Source organism: Rana temporaria, chromosome 2 (genome assembly GCF_905171775.1).
Source record: "Rana temporaria chromosome 2, aRanTem1.1, whole genome shotgun sequence".
NCBI lineage: Eukaryota > Metazoa > Chordata > Amphibia > Anura > Ranidae > Rana > Rana temporaria.
Genome location: NC_053490.1, coordinates 209,336,770 through 209,356,590, shown reverse-complemented (window position 1 = coordinate 209,356,590; position 19,821 = coordinate 209,336,770). Strand labels below are relative to the sequence as shown.

Genomic DNA, 19,821 nt, shown 5'->3' with positions numbered 1-19,821 from the left:
CATATGCGCTAGCGCCTCTTATTTCTCACCCAAGTTGTCGTTCAAGTTAAAAATGCTCACCAGTCAAATGCAGTTCTATTTATTTTATTGAAGAGCAGCCCATAATCGTTCTTTAAATTTTTCTAGGTTGCATTTTTTCATCAGAATGACTTTCTTTTGTTTCTTCCACTTATCCTCAGTGTCGAGCACCAACATCCCTCTGGCATATCTGCCATGAAGCTCCACACTCGCTGCGCACTCTAGGTACTCTGTTACAATGCTTTCATCAATTGCTGCAGCCATGGCGTAAGAGTCATACGAAACGAAACCATATTTCTGTTGCCACTTAGCTGTGATCTTCTTCATAAATCTGGCTTTGTCAGTGTCTTGCTCCACCCAGTTTCTGAAATACTCCTGAAAGCAGGAGAAAGGTTTGTGTTAAGTAATAAGGTTAATAATAGGTGTTAAAGACTAATAATAACCAGTTGTCAACTTTTATTTACTCAAGTTGCTAAAACATTTGCGTGGGTTGTGGGGTGCAGTTTCCAGTCTTATCCAGACAAACAAGTATGCAATGTATGTGTTTCTTTACCAGTAGTTACAGCACCACATTATAGTAACTGCATCATTTGTGCAAACGTATATATTTTGATCTATTATCATGAATGCCCCTCAGGCACCCCACTTCATTTGTTTGAAGACTTTTCCTTCATGTGGTTGGTTGCTACTAGTTACAAACATCCACCATATCACCCTGCTGCCAGACCTTCGTCTATCACCTCAGAGACAATGAACAGTCATTTGCGTTGTTTTGTTTATTGGGGGATATAACTTGGATGGGGTAAGGAGGATATGGGATGCCCATAGAACATGTTGCTTTGCCATCATATTTTAGTGAACGTAGATAAATTGGATAATTTAGCCTTTAAGAACTGATGTACTTCTGACATTTACAGTCTTTTCCCCTGCATCACACCGTGCAGGCTATTACTCCTCCTCCTCTGCATCAATACCATGCAGACTGTTGCTCCCAGGACTTATCTCCTCCTGCACGAAACTTCCACTGTAAAACTATTGGATCCCATGCCATCATCTTTATTATGACAAGTGACCACCCTGTATAATCCCAGATTGCTGGCTGTAATTATTTGTATTTGGTGGTAATTTACTGTGTAGTTACTAGGCCGGAGGCCTGCAGTTCCCCTCCCGGGGGGAGGGGGGCCTAGTAGTTAAACAGCTTGTACTTGGTGATGGACTACTGATCCCAGATAGCCGACCTGCAAATCTTGCGCCCTCAGGCTACATAGGCTTGACACTCTTCCCCACAGTCTCTCTCTGATCTGATCCAGGACTCCTCATCACTGGCAATGTAATGACGAAGCTCCCTCACAGACTCCCTGGCATGCCTCTGCACCCAGCACTCCACTGTGGTACACTCGCTGATCTTCTCCTGCCCCGAGTCCATGATGGAGGACTTTATCTGGACGTACGTTCCAACAGCCTCCAGACCCTCTACCGGGCTCCTCCACCGGGCCTCACACCCCCCCACCCCTGGATAGGGGTAGGGCCTCTGCCACTGTTTAGTACTCCATCCTTAACCTCTCCCCAGCCAACAATGCTTCCCAGTGGCATGTTACCTCGGCTTATATAGGAGGCTTATATAGGAGGCCCGCCCCCTGCAAATACCAAGTGGGGATTGGTCAGAGCTCCCACACAAGCTGCCTGCCACTCCAGTCCCTGCCTCCTTCTCTGTACATACTCCCCAGAGACAGGGGAGGCGCCTCAGAACTAGAGCACAGGTGGCCACGCCCACTGCTATACTAACCAGGCCCCATATTAAAACAAGTGTGCCTAACCTGAAGCATAGGCCTTCCTAAATTTACCTGCGCTGTCAGTTCACCTAGAAAAATCCTATTCTAGCACATACCTAGGGTAAAGGGTGCTACAAATGTATGCTGCGATACACTTTCCTGAGCTACTGACCAATTATCCAGCAAACGATATGTAATTAAAGAAAAACAATCATGAGAAAATGACATGGGTTGAGTTATGACTATAGAGATTGCAAAAAGAAAATGTCTTACCATTGTTAGGCTATTTTCCCTAGTGAACTCTAAGGCAGCAATAAAGATGGGACATGTAAATTCATTTGTTACTATAAAAGCAGCTTCTGGATCCAGGTAGAAGTTAAATTCAGCACATACGGTCCTGTTTCCTCTACCTAAAGCAAAGACAAAATTATACGTCTCATTTAGAGTTGACTGCATATCATGAATTCTTAACAGGAATTCAGTTGATGTACAACACAATTGATCATGGCTTTTAGAACATGCAATAAAGATGGCAATTAATCTGCCTCATCTAATCTTCAATTACAATGAGTTGAAGTTTTGAAATATTTGAAGGTGACTGTTTCTAAAAATGTAACTATGTAGACCCCAATCTCTCGTGTATCCAGTTTTTAAGGCACAATTAAAAGCATGGGAAAACTTGCCTTTGTTCCTTTTAGATCGCATTAACCTACTAAAGATGAAGATTCTCCCTAGGTTTACCAACCTTTTTCGACAATCCCCACAATGGATTCTGTAATCTCTCTTTAAACGGTTGAACCAACTATTTTCCTCCTTACTGTTGGGCCCCCACCCCCTAGATATAAACTGACCATCTTGATGTGACTCCACCTCTAGGGATGGTCTGGTCCTTCCTGATTATCATAAAACATTTAACATAGCTTCCCAATTGGTGACTGCCCAGTGGTGGCTGTGTCCTGATGTATCCAATTCAGCTACTGCCTTGGAAGCTGCGATCTTACATTCTTTAGAGGCCCTCCAAAGCCTCTTATTCAGAGGACCCAAGGCCACTCATTAATTGACCCCCTCTATGCTTACTACCCTCAAGGCTTGGAAAACGGGCATAGCTCGAGAAGTTAGCCACATACTACTTTGGTACTGTGATATAATCCTACCTTGCCACACTTGTATTTTTTTCCTTGAACAGCAGGCATGGACCAAGTTTAAAATGAAACTAATTTCGCATGTGGTTGATAGTAACTCCATTTGTCTCCCTTTCCTCACGTTTTATGTTCCTGCCTCTTGTTTAAATACTTACAGTTGTCCTATGCTATTGGTTGCCAGTTCCCATGACGGTCATTGCAGATGATGATGTAATCAGATGATGTAATCTGATTTGGAACATGTACAGTGCATATAAATAAAGTCTAAAATGTCAGGTTTCTGTGATATAAAAAATAGACAAAGATAAATCATTTCAGAACTTTTTCCACCTTTAATGTGACCTATAAACTGTACAACTCAATTGAAAAACCAACTGAAATATTTTAGGGAGGGGAAGTAAAAATAAAATAATGTGGTTGCATAAGTGTGCACACCCTCTTATAACTGGGGACCTAGTTGTGTTTACACCTGCCATAATTTCGAGTGCCTCTGATTAACCCCAAATAAGGTTCAGCTGTTCTAGTAGGTCTTTCCTGACTTTTTCTTAGTTGCATCCTACAGCAAAAGCCATGTTCCACAGAGAGCTTCCAAAGCATTAGAGGGATCTCATTGTTAAAAGGTATCAGTCAGGAGAAGGGTACAAAAGAATTTCCAAGGCATTCGATATACCATGGAACACAGTCCTCATCAAGTCGAGAAAATATGGCACAACAGTGACATTACCAAAAACTGGACATTCCTTCAAAATTTATGAAAATAAGAAAATTGGTCAGGGAGGCTGCCAATAGGCCTACAGCAACATTAAAGGAGCTGCAGAAATATCTGGCAAGTATTGGCTGTGTGGTTCATGTGACAACAATCTCCTGTATTCTTCATATGTCTGGGCTATGGGGTAGAGTGGCAAGACGGAAGCCTGTTTTTTATGAAGAAAAACATCCAAATTATGTTATGGTCTGATGGAGCCAAGGTTGAACTTTTTTTGGCTATAATTCAAAAAAAATCGGTTTGGAGCTAAAACACACTACACATCACCAAAAGAACACCATACCCACAGTGAAGCATGGTGGTTGCAGCATCATGCTTTTGGACTGTTTTTCTTCAACTTGAACAGAGATCTTAGTAGAGGGAATTATGACCAGTTCCAAATACCAGTCAATATTGACACAAAACCTTCAGGCTTTTGCTAGAAAGCTAAACATGAAAGGGAAGAAGATTCAAGTTTTGGAATGGCCAGCCAGAGCCCAGACCTGAATTAGATTAAAAATCTTTGGGATAATCTGAAGACGGCTATGCACAGGGGATGCCCTCACAATCTGACAGATTTGGAGTGTTTTTTGCAAAGAACAGTGGGAAATATTGGCAAGTCAAGATGTGCCATGCTGGTAGACTCATACCCAAAAAGACTGAGTGCTATAATAAAATCAAAAGGTGCTTCAACAAAGTACTAGTTTAAGGGTGTGTACACTTATGCAACCATATTATTTTTGTTTTTTATTTTTACTTCCCTCCACCTAAAAGATTTCAGTTTGTTGATCAGCTGGGTTTTACAGTGTATAGGTCACATTAAAAAGGTGGGGGAAAAAATCTGAAATGATTTATCTTTGTCTCATTTTTTTACATCACAGAAACCTGACATTTTAACAGGGGTGTGTAGACTTTTTATATCCACTTCGGACAGAGTGTTCAGAAAAACTCACCTCCGTACCATATAACCATCTCGTTTTGACCTCTCACTGACCTTTCTAATCTCAGGTAGAGGTGGCTGAGGGACATCCCAGATCTAGACGACGAGGATTGGGAAAAAGTATCGGATCTTACCTTTCATCACCTAGTCTCATTGAGAGATAGACTCATCCTATTTAAAATTGTCCATCAGGCCTATCAGACACTCCCTGTGATTACCAGCTTTTGGGAAGCAGTTGTAACTGTGAATAATAATGTTGCCCATACCTACTTTTCACTTTTAATAATCTGCATGCTGGGGCTCCCCCTCCCTTTCTTGCTGGCAACAACTAGTTAATACTACCCCCCCCCCTAAAGAAAAACACATATAAAAGTGGGGAATTTTTTTTTTGATCCCCTGCAGATGTTGTAAGTTTGCCCCCTTACAAAGAAATTAAAGGAGAAAGTGCTATGGTAAGATGAGACCAAAATTTAGCTGTTTGGCATGAACTTGACTCGTGTTTGGAGGAAGAAAATGATGACTATGACCCCAAGAACATCATCCCTACAGTCAAGCACGAAGGTGGAAACATGACGCTTTGGGGCTATTTCTCTGCTAAAAGGAACAGGCTGATTTTGCGGCATTGAAAGGCCAATGGGCAGGCCCATGTATTGTAAGATCTTGGATGAGAACCTTCTTCCCTCAGCCAGAACACTAAAGATGGGTCTTCCAGCATAACAATGACCCAAAACATACTGCCAAGGCAACAAAGGAGTGTCTTATGGAGGGGCCAGACCTTAATCCTATAGAAAATGTATGGAGGGAGCTGAAACTTGCCAAGAAACCTTAAAGGGTCACTAAAGGAATTTTTTTTTTTAGCTAAATAGCTTCCTTTACCTTGCTGCAGTCCTGGTTTCATGTCCTCATTGTTCGTTTTTGCTTTGATGTTGCTGTAAATCCTCTCTGTTTTGGACACTTCCTGGTTGCCTGTTTCCTGATAACCACAGTACTGGGAGATTTCTCACTGTGGTCACTAATCAAGGAGGTGTGATTACTGTGTGTAAAACGAAACTGGATTGGTGCTGAGGAGTTTTAGACAAAGTATCACTGCTCTCTATTGGCTGACTGCCCTCTAGTGGCTCTCTGTACATCAGAGAACCAGCAAACAACAGCAAAAACGAAACTACACTGTAGGCACATTATATGATTGTTTTTTTATCAATTTTTAATCATTTTTAAAAGGAATCAGTTAACTATTATGTCTCTATGCCCTGTAAACAGTCATTTCAGCTAAAAAAAAAAATTCCTTTAGTGACCCTTTAAGGATTTAGAGAAGATCTGTAAAGAAGAGTGGACCAAAATCCCTCCCGAGATGCGTGCAAACCTGGTCACCAACTACAAGAAATGTCTTATGCCGCGTACACACGATCATTTTTCGGCATGAAAAAAACGTTGTTTTTAAAAAATGTCATTATAAATGATCATGTGTGGGCTTCACATCATTTTTCAGGTTCTGAAAAACTACACAAAAAAAAAATCGAACATGCTGCATTTTTTAACGTCATTTTAAACTATGTCGTTTTTCGGGTTGTAAAAAATGATCGTGTGTGGGCTAAAACGATGTTAAAAACCCGCGCATGCTCAGAAGCAAGTTATGAGACGGGAGCAATCGTTCTGGTAAAACTACCGTTCATAATGGAGTAAGCACATTCATCACGCTGTAACAGACAAAAAAGCATGAATCGTCTTTTACTAACACGGAATCAGCTAAAGCAGCCCCAAGGCGAATGGAACTTCCCCTATATAGTTCCGTTGTACGTGTTGTACGTCCCCGCGCTTTGCTAGATCATTTTTTTAAAACGATGGTGTGTAGGCAACGTCGTTTTAATGATGAAGTTGGAAAAACTTCGTTTTTTTAACATGCTGAAAAACGACGTTTTCTTTCATGCTGAAAAATGATCGTGCGTACATCACCTCTGTGCTTGCCAACAAGGGTTTCTCCACCAAGTTCTAAGTCATGTTTTGCTTGGGGATCAAATACTTATTTTACTCACTGAACTTCAACTTACGTGATGGCATTTGTTTTATGTGTTTTTTCTGAATTTTTAGCAGTGTGGAATTGATTTAAATCAAGTCGGTTTAAATATGGATTTAAATCATTAGTAAAAAGGCTTGATTTAAATCCACTCAATTTAAATCATAATTTTTAAAGTGCAACTGTCATCTGTGACTCGCTGTTGACTCGCCAACAGTCCCATTTACTTTAATGCAATGACTGGTGATGCAGCAGTGACACAACAAAGTGAGGGACGTGCGGCAGCAGGTGAGTGGACGGTTAATAACAGGCACTGCCATGAAGGATCTGAAATGACAGGTGATCTTTAAATGTAAGGACTTATTTATTCCTATATCGAATAATAAGCTCATAAGTCAGATTAGTAAAACAGCGATATCAGAACTGATTCAATCATACAGTTTGTAGTGTACATAAATTTGCAAAACAATGGTATAAAGGAAAATTCCTGAACTTTTATCTCATGGTTACTGTGAAATTTTGTGACTGCATCAATGCACTGCATGTTATCTCAGCTGGCAGAGCTTGGATTCATTGAATGTGTAAATGTAAATATTGCAGAATATATACCCTAGCCTCATGCTACATAATTAAGCTCCATTTCAAGCTGTATAAACTAAATTAATATTGTATCTTAAATAGAAAACTATCTTTAGATAGATTTTTATTCTAAAAGCATTTTATTAACTGCTTGCCGACCAGCCGCCGCAGTTATACGGCGGCAGGTCGGCTCTGCGGGGCGAGATCACGTAGCTATACGTCATCTCTCCCAGCAGCCAATAGGGGTGCGCGCCCCCCGCTCGTCCCTGATCCTGGGCACGCATGCCGGGCACCCGCGATCGCTCGTTAGAGCGAGAACCGGGAGCTGTGTGTGTAAACACACAGCTCCCGGGCCTGTCAGGGGAGAAATGCCAGACCGTCTATTCATACAATGTATGAACAGCGATCAGTCATTTCCCCTAGTCAGTCCACCCCCCCCTTCAGTTAGAACACACCCAGGGAACATACTTAACCCCTTCCTCGCCCCCTAGTGTTAACCCCTTCCATGCCAGTGTAATTTTTATAGTAATCAATGCATTTTTTATAGCACTGATCGCTATAAAAATGCTAATGGTCCCAGAAATGTGTCAGAAGTGTCCGCCATAATGTTGCAGTACCGAAAAAAATCGCTGATCGCCGCCATTACTAGTAAAAAAAAAATATTAATAAAAATGCCATAAAACTATCCCCTATTTTGTAAACGCTATAACTTTTGCGCAAACCAATCAATAAACGCTGATTTTTTTTTTTACGAAAAATATGTAGACGAATATGTATCGGCCTAAACTGAGGAAAATAATTGTTTTTTTATATATTTTTGGGGGATATTTATTATAGCAAAAAGTAAAAAATATAAATTTTTTCAAAATTGTCGCTCTATTTTTGTTTATAGCGCAAAAACTAAAAACCGCAGAGGTGATCAAATACCACCAAAAGAAAGCTCTATTTGTGGTAAAAAAAAGGACACCAATTTTGTTTGGGAGCCACGTGGCACAACCGCGCAATTGTCAGTTAAAGCGACGCAGTGCCGAATCACAAAAAGTGGCCTGGTCTTTGACCAGCAATATGGTCCGGGGGTTAAGTGGTTAAAATAAATTTAATAAAAAAAAAAAAAAAATCATCCCTGATTTTTGGTTGATATTCTGTCTCTATCATTTAAAATACACCTATGATAAAAAATTATAGACCCTTAATTTCTTTGTAAGTGGGCAAACTTGCAAAATCTGCAGGGGATCAAATAATTATGTTCCCCGCTGTACACAGCCTCTATGCCAGATACTGTGTAACATTCAAGTATTGACCCGGGTCAACTGATCTGCTTGACATACTGGATGGTATTTTCCGCTACTCTGAGTCGGAGTCAAAAGCAGAATCCCCCTTATCGTTTATTATCCAAGTTTTGGACACAAGTCTATTCAAGTGCACGTTGAGTTTTAATGTTCATGTCATTTTTGTTTGTGTGATGTCTGATTTACCTTGCATATAATCCCATAAGCTCAATATGATTGAACAAATGATGCTCCTAATTTATGCACCATTAGGTCAGATAAGGTTTGGGTCAGGTACCAGCTATTGTCTGAGGTAGCTGTCCCCCTGCCTGGTGTTCTCAGATATTTGCTTGTCTATGGCTGGTCTTACACATGAAGCTTTGCAATAATAATAATAACGAGATTCATAAGGATGATTACCTTCCATATTCCCTCCCATGATATACAGTTTTTTAATCTTCTTTGGAAGAGTAGGATCAATTTTCGCTGCCATAGCCAGATTGGTCAAGGGCCCCACTGCTACTACGCTGATCTTTTTACACAACACACAGAAAAGAAAACAAATTATCACAGATAAATACAGAAAACCGAGTAGTTACCTTCTCTGTCTCTCACATTTCTCTATCACATTTTTTAAGCAGTAAATACAAAAATAATACAGTGGTTATAACTTCAACCTAGCAGCACTAGGGTTGTTGGTTTGAATCCCAGTCATGGCACTATTTTCATGGAGTCTGCATGTTCTGCCTGTATGATGCAAGTTTCCTCCAGGTACTCTGGTTTCCTCCCACACCCTAAAAGACATGCTGGTAGGTTAACTGGCTACTATCCAAAACTGGCCCTAATATGTGTTTGCATAATTATGATTTAGAGACCCTTGATTTTAAGGAGCAGGGACTGATGTAAATGTACACGCAGCACCAGAGTCAGAGAACAGTCTGTGGCTTTGTTTTTGTTATCCATTAGAGGTCTAACAACTTGGATAGGGATGGGAGGGCATGGGATGCCCACTTGACTTTAACAACTTTAGGGACAACTTTATAAATACAGTCTCTTCTGCTCATGCACAAACACTTGCTTGCTCTAGCTGAAAACACACTTGAGATGATCTGACACGCTTCCAGTCAGATTTAGCAACAGCCCATTACAGGCAATAACTCGCAGTTACACTTTAAGTGTAGCTCAGATATACGATGTGAATGTACATTGTATATGTAAAGCGCTGCGTAAATTGGTGGCGCTATATAAGTACCTAAACAATAATAATATACTGAAATAGCATGTAACTTCTCCTCTGTGGCCACTGATCCCAGCACTACGTCTTCAAGCACTGCCAGCCCACCTGGTTGCAGCTGCCCGTTTTACCTGCCCTCCTGGCTGCCTCTCTACACCAGGATCCCACCAGCACCCGAGCCCTGGCCCAAAAAAGGACACACAAACTAGGGGGCACCCCTGAGGGCCACCAAAGCCCTCTCAGCATTGTATCTCCATCTTCCTCCCAACTGCCCCTGCTGGCATATTTTTTATAAAGTATTCTCTGCCCCCAGCCAGCCCATTACTGGGGATTGGCTGAGGCCTGATAAATTTGCATTGCTTCTCCTATCCCCCACCCTCTAATGCTAGAAGATTCTCCAACCTCCTAGACCAAGGGGGAGGCACCAGAAAACTGCCAGGATAAGTCATCCAGGCTTGAACTTTAATGAACCCTGACCCAGATTCCATGGCTCAGGCTTAGCCCGGAGCCAAACTGTATTTTGCCTATACTAACTTCTAGCACACAATAAAGGGTGCTACATACAATATATGTAAAGTGCTGCGTAAATTGTCAGCACTATATAAGTACCTGAAATAAATAGGTATAGCAGGTAACAGACACGGGACGCTGCAAAACAGGTCAGCATTGTAGCAGATGAACTACAGACACTAACCTGCAGAGAGGAGTCTGATGTGCCTCCCTCAAGTGGTCTGTGGGGTGCATTTGGTTCTAGGCCAATGCTTACAGTTCTATTTGTACATAAAAACAACATTCTCTACGTTTTGATGTGCTGCCCTGTTTCCCTAGTAGGTACGCAGCAAAGCACTGCCGAGTGAACAATCCCATAGCTGAAGACCCCTTAGTACTCCTGCACGCCAAGTCACAGTGTGCCTAATATAGGAATGCAATTTTCAATGCCCTTACCATGTAGAAAAATTTAAGTAAATACATTTTTTTTTATTACTGTGTGTGTATCAAATGCATTAAACTGACAGTGGGGTTAAATTTGAAGTAAACTAAGTAACCACTCATGGCATGGAAGTCAATTACAAAGTGATGGTTGGGTATGGTTTGTTCATATTTCCTGCTCAGACTCCTGAATTGAAGAGAAGCACTAGAGCACAATCAGGATTGAAGTTTGTACTGAGCGATAGGGATTTCTATAGTCTTTTAGTCTCTGGTATCAAGGAGTGCTATTCCAGCAGTAGGAAGGAGTAATAAGTGTCCACCCCCACCTTCTAACCTTTTCGTATCTTGGCCTAACAGATTAAATTGTTGAACAGACATGCCCTTCATACAGGGATATGTCTAATATCAGCTGAGCTCCTTTCTCACACTGTAAGAGAACAGTAATTAAAACATCTTACTTGGCCCTCATACTGACTGATTATCCTTATTAAAGCATGGACAGCATCCTCTTCTTGTATGTGGTCCAGTCCTGGACTGTTTGGGTCTCCCGCATCTCCTAACCCATCACCTCCAAAATGTTCATATTCTTGATTAATGTCTCCTAATAATGATTGAGATGCTCCACAAAAAACAGGAATCTAAAAAAATAATAATAATTAAAACAGTATCAATGCACCAAGTCAGTTTATTATTATTCTTTGTGTAGTTCTTTATACAGATACAGTCATGTGAAAAAGGCAGAACACTCCATGGAAATTGTTTTCTTGTTCAAATAGGTTGAAAAAGTAAACATTGGATCCTAAGACCCGGTTCACACTGGGGCGACTCGTCAGGCGACGCAGCCGCCTGACCTGTCGCGTCCCATTCTAGTGAATAGAACCGTTCTAATAGGAGCGACGCAAGTTTCTTCCGACTTAGAAAAAGGTTCTTGTACTACTTCGGGGGCGACCTGCATTGACTTCTATACAGAAGTCATTTTGCAAGTCGCCTTAGATGTCGTCTTCATGTCGCCTGGCCGAGTCGCCCCCTAAGTCGTGCCGCCCCTGTGTGAACCGGCTTCAGATAGCACCAACAAATTAAAGTGATATACTTAAACAAATGACACATAAAATTGGCGGTGTATTTATTATCAAAATATAAAAATGGTCAAAAATGCAGATTTGTCAAGCGGGAAAAATAAATTTACCACTACTTAAAATCTATACAATTAGAATGAGGTGCTTCAGATTAGGTGTCAGTGACTAAAACCTCTTTAGAGTCCTTCCACTTGGTCATTGTGTTTGAGGGTTTCTCCATCTGTCCATTTTCAGGTGGAAAATGGACAGCACTTCATTCCTATGGGTTTTCGGATGTAAACAGATATGATCATCTGTTTACATCCGCCTACATTGGTGTCCATTTTGTTTTGTTTTTAAACCAAACAAGACTGCTTCCTTTTTCCATTTAGTGATATCTGAATGTATGTAAAATGGATGTCATCTATTTACGTCCATTCTGTTTGTCCGCTTTTAGGCAGGAAACATTTTTTTCGTTTATACTTTACAGATGTTAACTGAACTGAAGATGGATGTGCAAACTAATGTAACCTGGATCAGTATTCAGTTTTTTTTCTAAATGTGAGTGAATTGATGACGCCCCTGTGAAAGGATACTAAGGCAATAATCAGTGAACAGATGCATATGTCAGTGGCAGCTGTCAGATTTGTAATGTTTACAAATTAATGGCAGGCATTGCTGCTGTTCGTATATAACCACTTATCCTAGTGTTACATGCAAATACCAACCCTGGAAACAGCCAGTGTGTATCCAGAGTCAGCATTTCTGTGGCGGTTTGGCTGCCCCACAAACTGTCTGCAGGTAAATCGGCCACTAGGTTTGCAGCCATGGCAGAGACTGTTGCTGCATCCTGAGGCCCCCTCTAAATGTCGTAGAGTATCCGCACACAAACGCCCATGTGAATGTAGCTTTATGCTGGCAGTACACTATAATTGTACAATATCATTTAGATCTTCCATCAGTAAGTAGGTGGAGCCTTTCTTATCCAAATCTCAGATATCCAGGGTCAGTGTTTTATTGATCCAATTTGCTACATCAGGGGAAAAATCCTTCCTTAGGTAAAGTTGATCCAGGGAAAATCTGATTGCCTCTTGGGGGGACCAAGGGGCACACTAAGGGGCCTTGACTATATGTCCTAGAATCCGGTGCTGCTGGTGGAGTCCTTCCTGCAAGTCGCTCTCCTCCCTGCCAATGAGGATGCAGAGGGAGGAAGCAGACCAGGCGGACGCCTGGTCTGCTTCCTCCCTGCTTCCCTGCTTCACATTATGCAGAGTATCAGCGAGGAGAAGGAGGGGGAAGAACTAATAGGGATGCTCTCCCTCTCAGGATAGCCTGTGTTATTCCGACGTTGGCCAAAGCAAGATGCGGAGCCTTGGGGCACCTGCTACAAATACAAAATAAAAGTGTTTTAGTTATGGGGGGCACAGTATAATGTTGGTGGGGCCACGGCCCCCTCTCCCCCCCTAGTGCCGCCACTGCAAGAGAGGAACCTTATACCAGCTGTGAAGCATGGTGGTGGAAATGTATGGTTGTATTTCTGCTTTAAGGCATGGGCAGCTTGCAGTCAATCAAGTATGAATTCTGCATTGTATCAAAGTGTGAGGCCCTCTGTTCAAAAGTTGAAGTTGAACTGGAAATACTTTTTTAACTTCATAATGATCCAAAGCACGCTAAAAAATCCACCAAAGAATAACTTGTAGACAGTTATCCAAAACGCCTACAAAAAAAGTAATTTCTGCTAAAGAGAGTGATACAAGTTTACCAAGAGTACACTTTTTTTTTCTGCAGTCCACATTTACATCTACACCTAGCGCTGGTCTCTAATCAGAAAGTAAGCATCTAAATCATGCAAACTAATACCATTACATTACTTATAACAGTTCTCTTTGTATAAGGGGCATCTTTGACAGAAAGAGATTACCATAGTCTTTAAAATATCAATTACATTTATTGTGTCTAGTCACCTTAGAAACACTATTAAATGCAATTTAAAAAAAACAATACCTTCAATCATGGAACTTACATATTCGAAAAGCTCTAGACGTAATATACTGTATCTGGTGAACACAATGGTAATTTCCAGAACTGATTTTTGTCTATCGATCATTTTCAAAAGCTCTGGCTGTTGTTCAACAGAAGTTGTTGAGAAAATAAATGTATTTAAATTGCCAAGGCAAAAGAAGAAAACTGTGTGTAGACAAGGTGGTCTATTAATTAACATGACTGCTTCAGGAGTAATCTATATGTCTGATAATGCAGTCAGCAGTCTTGCATACTGACCGATCTCAGCATGCAAGACTGCTGCAAGATTGTGCACAGAGAATACCTTTTTTTTTTTTATGGTATCACGTTGACAAAGTAATTTATATTAAAATAATTTATCTAAAATAAAATCATTAGGGTATCCAGACAGAGCCAATTTTTTTTTAATAGATTGGGCAATGATCAAATGTCTAATGGAGGCCCCCACCAGTGAGCCACTGTTTGACGGTGCTGTTGATTGGGCAGGTTATTTCTCCCGTTTGAGTTAAGCAGCCCCCTCAGGCCTCGTACACACGACAGAGGAACTCGACGTGCCAAACACATCGAGTTCCTCGTCGAGTTCAGGGATGAAGCCGCCGAGGAGCTCGGCGGGCCGCCTTCTCCCATAGAACAACGAGAAAATAGAGAACATGTTCTCTATTTTCTCGACGAGTTCCTCGGCGGCTCCATCGGGCCAAAAGTGTACAGACGACAGAGTTTCTCGGCAGAATCCGGCTCTGACCGAGTTTCTCGCCGAATTCTGCCGAGAAACTCTGTCGTGTGTACGAGGCCTTACAGTTTTTTTCTACTCCCCCTCTCTCTCCATAGCAGCAAATGTGACACTTGGGCAAGCCAAGCTGGAAGATCCTGGTAGTTGAGAAGTGCCCCCCCCCCCAATAAGGTAAATGTTGCATATCTCTTGCTATAAATAAAATTAATGTAGGGATTACCTCCATCCTTTTACACACTTGGAGAACACGCAGTACATTCCTGCAGACGTTTTCAACCGTGGTGTTCCCAAAACAACAAGTTATCCCAAGAATCTCAACCTCAGGCGCTGCCAGAGCCATCATCAAGGCTTGGGCATCATCCAGCCCACAGTCCACATCCACCAGCAACAACTTTTTAGGCATTTTCTTTAAAAAGAAAAATTAAAATATTTTATACTAGCAAATAATTCAAATTTTAAAACAGAGCACTTGAAAGTATTCCAAGAAGAAAAATAATTCTCTCTGTTAGCTGTGCAAGAGTCTAAGTCAACAGATGCTGGATATTCATTCACAATAGATTAACAAATATTAACCATAGTTGCATAAATTGCTGTCCAAGCAAAGAGTCACTTAACAGCCTGTTAATGTGCCAGTGATCCAGGAAGGTCATTGAAATCTATGGTTTGCACCATGTTTTTGCTATGTATAACCATCACCATAAAATACATTTTGAAAAAAGCAATTTTACAAGGTATACTGATCTGATAACTTCACCTCAGCACCAGTTACTAAGACTTTTTGAAGTACAGTATATCTAAAAAAAAAAAAATGGTTCTGGTTGAGGTTTTACCCATATACTTCCAAATCATCATGTAACAAATTTTCCCCCCATTCCCCTTCGTAGATAAGTATTGTTACTACAGCTCTAATCAATAACCTATGATAATATGTCTTTGAACCCAATAGTTCCATCTGGTAAAAAGGAAAATCTTCCTACGGAACCATTAAAAACTAAACTTCAGCCATTTTTTTTCTTTGTATTGGATAGAGCATGAAAGAAATGGAACCTCTGTCGGATTTCTAAATATGGTGTCCTCGTAGTGGAGATTTTGCTCTTTTTTATGTCAACTGGACATAACTGGATATGGTAAAATCTTCATGGGTACACAGAAAACCCCCAAATCCCGACAAAGATTTCAAACCTTTCTCACACTTATTTGGCAAGGAAGATGTTTTTTCCCCTCATTTTTGCTTTGTCTGATGACTATTCAATGGACAAGTTGTCAGTGGTAATCTTGTAAATAGGGATGCAGTAGTAAAAAGCTAAAGGGGTTGTAAAGGAAAACATTTTTTTTCATAATAAGCATCCTTTACCTGCAGACATTCCTCTTTTCACTTCCACATTTTTCGTTTTTGCTCAGAAGTTGCTCTATTTCTTCTCTGTTCTGTTCACTTCCTGCTTGTCTGATTTTACTGTCCACCGTGACAGGAGGGTTTACTGTGGTGGTCAGTAACGTGCTCACCCCCTCCTGGGAACTACATCTGTGCGGCAGGACGCTCTCTACGTGTTAGAGACTTCAAGGAGGTGTGAATTACTGGGCGTCCCGCAATGCATACTGGGAAATTTAGTTCTTACATGAACAAGCGATGCAAACCAGGAAGTGAATGAGAGAACAGAAACTAGAATGCCGGATGTGATATAGATGAAGGAATTTAATAGGTATTTATTAGTTTTTTAACAGAATCATTACACTATTCTATCTACCTTGCAGACATTAATTTTAAGCAAATTGTTTTTTTCCTTTACAACTCCTTTAAGAGGTTCTAATCCTTCCCAACTTTGTCCAAAACTAAAAGCTCTATTCCAGCTGATTGTGAAGTTTAAACAGTTCGTCTTGGCCAAGCTGGTCCAAATAAAATAGTTATTTTGTTAAGAGATGCAGTGGCTCTCAGCACAGTATGAATATCATATACAAAGCTGTGTTCCGGCAGTGAAATGGGAACTTCCCACCCCCGGAACAAAATTAAATTGAGCTAAGAGCTGCTCATCCATTTACTGGGAGCTTTGTATTTTAATTTATTAATACAAAACTTTCTCTAATTGGCTGGGGTGGAGAGCCAGGTGGATGACGTGTCTCCACCTCAGCCAATCAGACGAGGCTTTGTTTTTGTTCAGAAAATACCAATGAAGAGGAGAGAACAGAAGCACAGTCAGGGGGACCCCAGAAAAGAAGGATCGGGCCGCTCTGTGCAAAACCCTGCACAGAGCAGGCAAGTATAACATGTTTGTAAAGCTTTTTTTTTTTTTTTAAAACAATCAGTTTAACCACATGCCAACCGCTGCATGCCAATATACATCGGCAGAATGATACAGGCAGGCAAAAGTGAGTTCCCGTAAGTCCCTTTAAATTTCTCGCATAGCAGGCACACGCCTGCCGCGGGTCCCGCAAACTTGATATTCGCCAGCGGCCCGTGATTGTCGAGAGGAGAGGCAGAACTGGGAGATGTAAACAAGGCAATTCCCTGTCCTATCTAGCAACTTGACAGGGATCTACTGCTCCCTGTCATCGGGAGCAGTGATCTTTGTCATGTTGTAGTGAGCCAATCCCCCCCTACATTTAGAACACATCCAGGGAACACACTTAACCCCTAGCCCCCTAGTGTTTAACCCCTTCTCTGCCAGTGACATTTATACAGTAATAAGTGTCTATTTTTAGCTTTGATCGCTGTATAAATGTCAATAGTCCCAAAATAGTGTCAAAAGTGTCCGATCTGTTCGCCGCAATGTCGCAGCCACAATAAAAATCGCAGATCACCGCCATTACTAGCAAAAAATAAATAATAAAAATGCCATAAATCTATCCCCTATTTTTTAGACAATATACACTTATTGCGATTATTTTTACCAAAAATATGTAAAAGAATACGTATCGGCCTAAACTGTGGTAGAATTTTTTTTTTTTGAGGATTTATTATAGCAAAATTTTTCATAATTGTCACTCAAACAGGAGAAATATATATCTATATCTTGCTATCCATCTATGACAAAGTCCAAAGGGTTAAGCCTGCATACCTCCACAGCAACAAAGCTAAAGCCCGCTGTCAGCTGATGTTACTAAGTCGGTCCAGGCTCGAGAAAGATCCCAACTTTAAAGTCGGGATCATCCAGATGCCTGGCCCGGCAGCTGGATCAGCCTATGAACGAGCCACTGGAAGCCTGAGCCAGCTGCTCTCGTCCCTCCACAGCCCAGCGCTTCAGTAAGCGCTGGAGGAGCAGAGCAGAGAGCCGGGAACTGACAGTCACCAGCTCTCTGCCCAAGTGACACTGCTGCATCCAACTAGGTGAGTATACAGTTTTTTGTTAACCTATGCTTCTCTTTTAAAATTATTTTAAATAACTGGGAAAATAATTTCTTCAATATATCAGATGTCTTCTGCGTTCAGGAGCATTTGCAGAGCAAATCATGATGCCCAACCCAAAGCCCTCCATTACACCAACTCTCCCGCTAACCCTAGCCCTCCTTTAGGTCAGCCTTCAAAATTTCCACTCACTTGCTCACATTTGGTGAGTGAAAAAAAAATTGAGGCCAAGTGTAGGGCTGCCTCAGGGGGCTGAATGAAAGCCATTCTCCTAGCGATCGGCAAGGAACCTGGGGAAGAGAGAAGAGCCGGATGGGTCACACCGAGCAGGTATCTCCTGTTGTGATGCAGATTTGATTTGAAATGCCCATTGGCTGCAGTCATATGAAGTCCTGCCTTCTGGACCAGCTCCTGTGATAGACAGCACACTGGTCCAATGCAAGGATGTGTGATGTCTTTCATAGGAGGCGGGACTTTGTGTGACAGCGGCCGCCGGGCAATTCAAATCAAAGCTGTGTCACAGCGGGAGATACCCACTCTGTGTGACCTGGCCGGCTCTCCTCTTCCTTTCTTCTCTCTGATCCCCATGCACTGGTGAGGCTGTGCATTGATGGGCACTGGTGAGGCTGTGCATTAATGGGCACTGGTGAGGCTGTACATTGATGGGCACTGATAGGCTCAGGTCTTTAAAATGTTGAGCCCCGCTTTAGGTGACCCATTGTTACACACTTACCTTTACTTTGAGAGGATCCTTGTGGAAAACTACAGTAATTCTATGACAATTTCGGAGCAGGGGTCCCGCTGTTGGAAAGTAATAATCTGTAAGACTGTAACTACTTGCCAATAAATGCGATCCTGGGAATTTCTTTTTTTAGATTAGACAGCTTCCTCTGTAAAACTGTTTAAATACAAAATAAATTATTTTAAATTAAAAAGGCAAGCTTAGCAGCTTTAATATATACAAAATACACACACAAGTGCCACTATATACAAAATATGCAAAAGCATTTTGTTATCTTGGAATATAAACATTTGTCTAAAAGCGAGTCACACTTAACAGGTATTTAGCTGCTATCTTTAACAGACATTAAATAAGCATAGTTTCACCCTATAGTCAAGGAGCTTAAAAAGTACTTACTGTTGTGGAATTCAGAACCACCACCTTGCAGTGCAACTGAGTTTTAAATGTAAAGGCATACAAGCAAGAGACACTTATGTATCTTTGTAAAGCAAAAAAAACGTACTCGTCACAGACACTATAGTATATTTTCTCTTGTTAGGCACTCTGCTTATCTGCACAATTACATGTAACCTTTGTTACCCTGGTTAATCATTTTATTTCCGCAAGCTAAAGCATTAAACAGAACAAAACTATAAGCATATTCTGTATTACTACTATATGTGTGCTAAAGCTACAGAAAATATTCCTTAAGTTAATACCTACACATAACATAGACTAGAACTATAGGATGGGATAAATCTTAGCTGTAGACATGTTTACATTGGAGAAATTAAAGTCTTCAGGAAAGTTAATTAACAATATAAGCAGAAGCTAAAAATTCTTTTGAATAGCATTCCTTGCACAATAACATTTAGTTTCAGTACACAAGGGGCATACCTCCCAACCATCCCAGATTCCACAGGCTGTCCTAGGATTTCAGCAAAATGGCAGCATCCTATGGATCGGAGTTCTGGAGCAAGTTTGAGTACTTGGCTCTAGTAATGTACCTTGTAGGAGTGCACTAGTACCAGGCACTAAGGGCACTTGGCTCACATCTACTGTGTGGTGCCCCAAGTCCCCAACACTATGATCAACCTTCTCTATGACAGCCAGCATCTCTCATGGCCACCTGTCTATCACAAATTCACAAGGTCAGAGCCATGGGCAGCTTCCCATAGGCTCCTCCTCAGGAGGAGGAGCCCCAGAAGCAGAATTAGCATTGAGCCTCACTGTAAATAGGGTCTGACATTTTTATGGGGGGTGTGGCATAAGCAGATTTGTGTGGGGTGGGGGGTATTTGTTCTAGAAGGT

General features: G+C 41.3%; 1 protein-coding gene across 2 annotated transcripts; it reads right to left on the bottom strand.

The window, feature by feature from the left end:
* Window positions 1-63: 63 nt before the first annotated feature.
* On the bottom strand, window positions 64-19,071 carry LOC120926422 (inosine-uridine preferring nucleoside hydrolase-like). Of its 2 annotated transcripts, none has more exons than XM_040336321.1 (7): window positions 18,928-19,071; window positions 18,523-18,687; window positions 14,670-14,855; window positions 11,101-11,280; window positions 8,899-9,010; window positions 2,064-2,200; window positions 64-393 (listed from the first exon to the last, which is right to left on the bottom strand). In XM_040336321.1, the coding sequence occupies exons 3-7, from the start codon at window positions 14,850-14,852 to the stop codon at window positions 85-87; spliced, it is 921 nt and encodes a 306-aa protein (XP_040192255.1). In that variant the 5' UTR covers window positions 14,853-14,855; window positions 18,523-18,687; window positions 18,928-19,071; the 3' UTR covers window positions 64-84. The 2 variants fall into 2 exon arrangements, with proteins under 2 accessions (XP_040192255.1, XP_040192256.1); XM_040336322.1 differs by having other exon boundaries at window positions 18,631-18,687.
* Window positions 19,072-19,821: the final 750 nt, after the last annotated feature.

Bases quoted from the DNA above. Each gene is read 5' to 3' on its own strand.
- LOC120926422 (XM_040336321.1), bottom strand. From the start codon at position 14,852: ATGCCTAAAAAGTTGTTGCTGGTGGATGTGGACTGTGGGCTGGATGAT. The intron at 11,281-14,669 runs GTAATCCCTACA...TTATTTTTTTAG, and splicing joins AAGTGTGTAAAAGGATGGAG to ATTCCTGTTTTTTGTGGAGC. The intron at 2,201-8,898 runs GTAATCATCCTT...TCTTTGCTTTAG, and splicing joins CATGGGAGGGAATATGGAAG to GTAGAGGAAACAGGACCGTA.